At 35.3% G+C, this 5,519-nt stretch overlaps 1 protein-coding gene across 1 annotated transcript; it reads left to right on the top strand.

The window, feature by feature from the left end:
• The first annotated feature begins 3,788 nt into the window (after nt 1–3,788).
• LOC127074038 (uncharacterized) lies at nt 3,789–4,988 on the top strand. The gene has a single exon (XM_051015297.1). It carries the CDS (start codon nt 3,894–3,896, stop codon nt 4,740–4,742), a length of 849 nt encoding a protein of 282 aa, XP_050871254.1. The 5' UTR covers nt 3,789–3,893; the 3' UTR covers nt 4,743–4,988.
• The last annotated feature ends 531 nt before the right edge of the window (nt 4,989–5,519 follow it).

Below are 5,519 nucleotides of genomic sequence, written 5' to 3'. Positions count from 1 at the left end.
TAGGTATGTCTCACTTCTCTCATTTCTCTATCATTACTGATCATTCTTTCTTTCCTGGTTTTGGTTTGAGAGGTTACCTAAATTATTGTCTTAAATCCCGAGGCCAGAAGACAACTTGGCTAAAGTATCAATGAGCTACTTGAAGAGAAATTGCAATTGGGTTTTCATACTATCAACACAAATGGAAATAAGCTTGGTATTTATTGCACAATAAGGGTTTGATAAATTGTTTGCACACTAAGTGTTCGATAAATTATCTTTTTCAATTTTCATTTTCTATTTCATTGGAAATTGATTATCATTGTGTGATTAAGTTCAAACGTATTTTGTAAAACATATTGATTTACTTTCTCATAATTAGTATATGTTTCATTACAGTTTAAACGCATATCTGATTCTTCCGATAACAGTTCGGGGTAAATGAGTGTCGATCTGGAATATCTTCCGCTTGCCATAGTAAATATTTTTAAAACGGAACTTTTAATCACAATTTTGTTATTGTGATCTATTCACCCCATCTAGATAATTGCTTTCATTTAACATGAGATACACAGATATTTCCTTATAGGTTGAATTTCTCTATGGTTAGACAACAAGAGTATACTTTGGTGAGATGCATATCATGTCAGTCACTGGAGTGAAACAAGGTGACCCATTAGGGCCCCTCCTTTTTTCCCTTGTGTTACATCCACTTATTCATCAGATCAATGACAATTTTAAGCTTCTTCTCCATGCATGGTACCTTGATGATGAGACCATCATAGGGGATTCAAAGGAGGTGGCCAAAGCCCTTTACATCATTCGGGAGACCGGTTCAGGATTAGGTCTCAAATTGAATATTCATGAAACTAAGATATTTTGGTCTTCATGTGATGATAGTAAACTTCACGGGGAGTTGTTTTCTTCATACATTAGGAGACTGATGTTGGGGATGAAGTTCATTAGAGGGCTTGTTAGTCGAGATAAAGGCTTTATCGAGGGGTTATCCATGAAGAGAGAAACCATGACTATTGAGCTCATGCATCTTCTACCACAACTAAGGAATCCTTAGAGTAATCTTTTTCTACTTCGTTCTTGCATGAGTATCACCAAACTCTTTTTGTCCTTAAAACGTGTCAACCTAATTATATGGATAAAGCAACTATTTGGTTTGATAAATAGTTTTGAAGTGGTATTAAATACATCGTGGTTGGTGGAGGTCCTTTCTTTAGGGACCTTCAATTAGGGATGGTTTTTTTTACCTATTAGAGTTGGAGGGTTGGGCTTGTACTCGGCAGTAGAGGCTACCTAATACGCGTTTGTGGCTTCTAGGGCCCAATCTTGGGTGTTACATGACCATATATTGAGAGACAATGAGATTTATGGTATGCACCTTGGTTTCGAGAGAGCTTTGAATGGTCTTAGTGTTACGATTCTAGATTTTGACATTAGCGCTTTTAGTAGAAACGACATCGTCCTTCCTAAAGCACAACATGTTTTGACAAATTCCATTTTTAGTAAAAATATTTAGGACATGGATGTAAAGTTCTACATGACCACAATACATATGACAATTTTTGGTTGTTTGTAAGCAACACATGTTTATGATTTTCTCATTTCTATCCTTATTGACGCTCTAGGCCAACATATATCCCCATTAGAGTATCATACAATCCTTAAATATCGACTTATGTTTCCCTTATTTCCTGTTGATGAGGTTTGCCCTATTTGTCATAAGGCGTGCTTGGATACATTTTGGGAAAACATTATTCATTGCAAGAAGCTTCCGGGATTCAAATACCGACATAACTTTGTTAAGGATGTCCTATTTGATATATTTAGGCATTTAAAGGTATTTGTGAAGAAAAAGGTGTGCGATTTTTTTACCGATCCACAATAAAGGAGGTCGACTCTTAGGCCAACGGATGTTTTGGTGTATGAGTGGGTAGGAGAAAAACATGCATGTGTGTAATTGATTGAGCTTTCCTTAATGCTGGGACTGAGGACCGGAAGTTTTACTGTGGGATAGACAACCCTCAAAGCCGCTTTAAGTAAAGTGGCTAAGCATCAGAAAACGTGTCCCGACAATCGATATGTTTTCATATCATTTGCCTTTGACATTTTTGATTTTCTAGCAATAAAAATAGTAAATATTTTATAAAGAGTGCAAAGGCCCATGCATATCAATGTCGTGTCACCTATGACATTGAATATGATTTTTAAGAGAATTTATTTTGCCATCTAAAAACGGATAGCGACATAGCTAGTTGCTAATTTCTCTACTATTTATTATAATCTTGATTATATTTTAAAATTAAATTAATTTACAATTACCATTGAAACAAAAATAGTTAGGATTATTAATAAAAAATTAGATTCACTAGAGTCACAATTCGCCGCATTCTCACATTCACCTTTTTTCGATCGTTGGATCAATATCAAACGATCTAAATTTAAATATATTTTTAAATTTATATTAAATAAACAATATTGATTGTATTTGATAATAATCAAACAATCGAAAAAGTATCAAATACGTGACAAACTTGTATATTTGTACAAGAATGATCCTTGTTTATAGACTACTAATATGAAATTTTTTACTTTACCACCTTTTCAAAAAAAAACATTTCCAAAATATTATCTATGAAATTTCTTGTGGATTTCAACAAAAACAGTATTTTACAAAATCATATATTGGAGGTTCCGCTTAAAAGCTTGCAGGAAATTGTATAGATAATATATTTTGCAAGTAAATCCGGAGTTAATTCACAGGTAAGTAACATTGTCACCATTCCATTAAGCGATTGTGTGTAATTTTATAGTGGGTTGGAAATTTTAATGAAAGTATCGTTCTCTCTTTCATTTTTTTTTTAATATTATAAATAATTAACTGAGTCATTTATTATAAATTACACATAATCAATTTTTTTTATAAAAGAGAATACTACTTCCATTTCTTTTTATAAAAGTTAAATTAACTGCATAATCAATTTTTCTAATCTATATATGGAACAAATATATTGTTTATTCCATAAACTTAATAAATAAATTATCTTTTATATAAAAGAATAGATTTTTATCATTCTTAAAATATAATAAAAATATTTTAATAAAAATATCATGTTTTATTTATTTATTTTTTGTAAAATAATTAAGTGAGTTATTTATTGTGGGAGTGAGGGAGTGAGGGAGGCAGTAGTAAATTTCAAAGATTGTTACCAATACCAATAGAAAGAAGTAGTATTAAGCTAACACAAAATATCAACAACTCAAGTCTGAAACCAGCTTCAACAACAATTGGTGCCACCTCATTTGATTTCAGCCAACACCAACTAAGAACTGAGCTGATGAACCTTTGTTTGTTTTTAACCTGGGCTAAAGTAATAAAATAAGGTAAAAAAATAGTACTATCACGTCATGATGAAAAATTAAAACTTCAAACGCATGGTTATCGACCCGTCCACCTGTTACTGCTATTGGCCGTGGCACACATCTTCGCCATCATCATCCCCCACCTCCTATCAAACAATCCAACGGTCAAACCTTCACAATCACATTTCCCGAAACCAAACAACCTACGTGTCCCTCATCACTGTGCACTTCTCTTTTCTCCATTGGCTCTCACTTCTCACAAATTCACACTCTTTCTCTTTCTAGCTACTTTCTCCCATCCTATCGCCACGTTTACTTCCCCAACCAATCCCACTCTTCCCACTCTTCCCTATCTTTACTGTTCAAACACGTGTTTTTTCTTACACGTGTCCCTTTCCCACCTTCCTATAAAACCTACCCTCGTGTCCATCACTTCTTCGTATGCATTACTATTAGCCATTTTGATTCCTTCTTTTACTTCACTTTGCCCTTACCATACCAAAAAAGTGATACAAACAAAAACTGTGACAAAAAAAAGCATGGACGGAAGAGGAGGTTGTTGCATAGTCAGAAATGCAACGGGTGCATACGATATGTCAACCATGGAAAGAATAATGCTTAGGTTTCGCCCTATCGCTCCAAAACCTTCAGTCGCCAGAACCACCGCTTCTGAAGGCTCTTCATCGGAGAGCGGTGATGCTTTTCACAAAACCGCTAGAGCAAGGAGAAAGTACGTTAAACAAAACAGTACAACTGAGAAACGAAGGATCCGCCGGAAGAAAACCGTTTCCTCAACGGAAAACAATCATCCGGTACCGGTGACTCTTCCTTTACTCCCGGAAACTCCCGATCCGAAGGAATCTCCGGTGAGAGATCTAACCCTAACGGCAGAAAATAAAAACATGCCACTGTGTCAGTGGCTGAGTTTCGAGAATCATAGCAAGATAGTTGAAGAGAAGCCTTATGTTTGGTACGGTGCGATGGATCCGGTTACAAAGAGCTATTATTCGAGCGTGACGGTTGAGTGCGTGATGGACGCGTGGGTGGAGGGAGAGGGGTTAGGGAGTACGGATGAAGAAAGGAGAATGAATATGAGTGTGGACACGTGTCCAGGGTTTATATCGGACGGTTACGGGAGAGTGACGTGGACAAACGGTGCGTACAGGGAGATGATGGGTGAGGGAGGTGTAGCGTTGTTGATGAAAGTGAGTGGCGTGGTTATGTATCCGTCGTTCACGTGTAGGGTTAGAGTGGTGCAGTTTGAATGTGGGAACGGAAGGGAGAAAAACTCTCTGACGCTACCTTGTGATGTGTGGAGAATGGATTTTGGTGGGTTTGCATGGAGATTAGATGTTAAAGCTGCTCTTAGCTTGAGATTGGGTTGCTAAATCACTACTTTTGAAGTTTAATTTCTGGTTTCATCTTTTTTATTTTCCGACAACAAGTCAAGGCCACTACTGTTCAATCTAGTTTGGTGTATTTAGTAACGGTAGCTGTATTTGAGTTGAACCATAAATGTACAAAACTAGCTTGCTTGACTGTAAATTAGAGTTGTCTGTCTGAGGTTGTTGTCTTGTGTTCCTTTGAGCTTGGAACACCGGTTAGCCAATGAATGTGTACACATACTACTATTATTATCGTTTTGTAATTGTTTTTTTAATGCCTTAACTCAACTAGTTGATGTAATTGGACCGTAGCTAATCTCTTAGTATCTTTTTTTTCTCTTAACAATTGGAATTTTAATTATAGTTTTGATTTCTATTTATATTGTATTTTGGCCCTTTGGTTTAATAGTTAAGCTGGTGAAAATAAAATTTTCAAAACTGAAAATTAATCGTTTATTAATTACAACAAAATAAATTATTATTATTCTATTAAGGAACAAAATATGTGTGGTGAAATGATGAAATAAATGCTTGATGCATTGGAGCAGTTTTTTTTGGTACCTTGCTTGTGGTAATGGAGTATCTTTTCCGTAAGACTGAACAAAATATTTTTTATATATTATGTGTGGTTAAAATTGTATGCGTCTGATGAGATATATCATGAATGACACGATCGTCTGTTCTCTACGGTAAAACTATATATTATCGTTTAATTAGATCCAACGATGAGATATATGATGGATGTCGTGTGTTCTCTACGGTAAAAGATATATGATGGAT

The sequence above is a fragment of the Lathyrus oleraceus genome, chromosome 4 (assembly GCF_024323335.1).
Source record: "Lathyrus oleraceus cultivar Zhongwan6 chromosome 4, CAAS_Psat_ZW6_1.0, whole genome shotgun sequence".
Lineage (NCBI taxonomy): Eukaryota > Viridiplantae > Streptophyta > Magnoliopsida > Fabales > Fabaceae > Lathyrus > Lathyrus oleraceus.
This window is presented reverse-complemented; position numbering and strand designations above follow the sequence as displayed.

Coding starts and splice junctions, on each gene's coding strand:
- LOC127074038 (XM_051015297.1), top strand. CDS start 3,894: ATGGACGGAAGAGGAGGTTGTTGCATAGTCAGAAATGCAACGGGTGCA.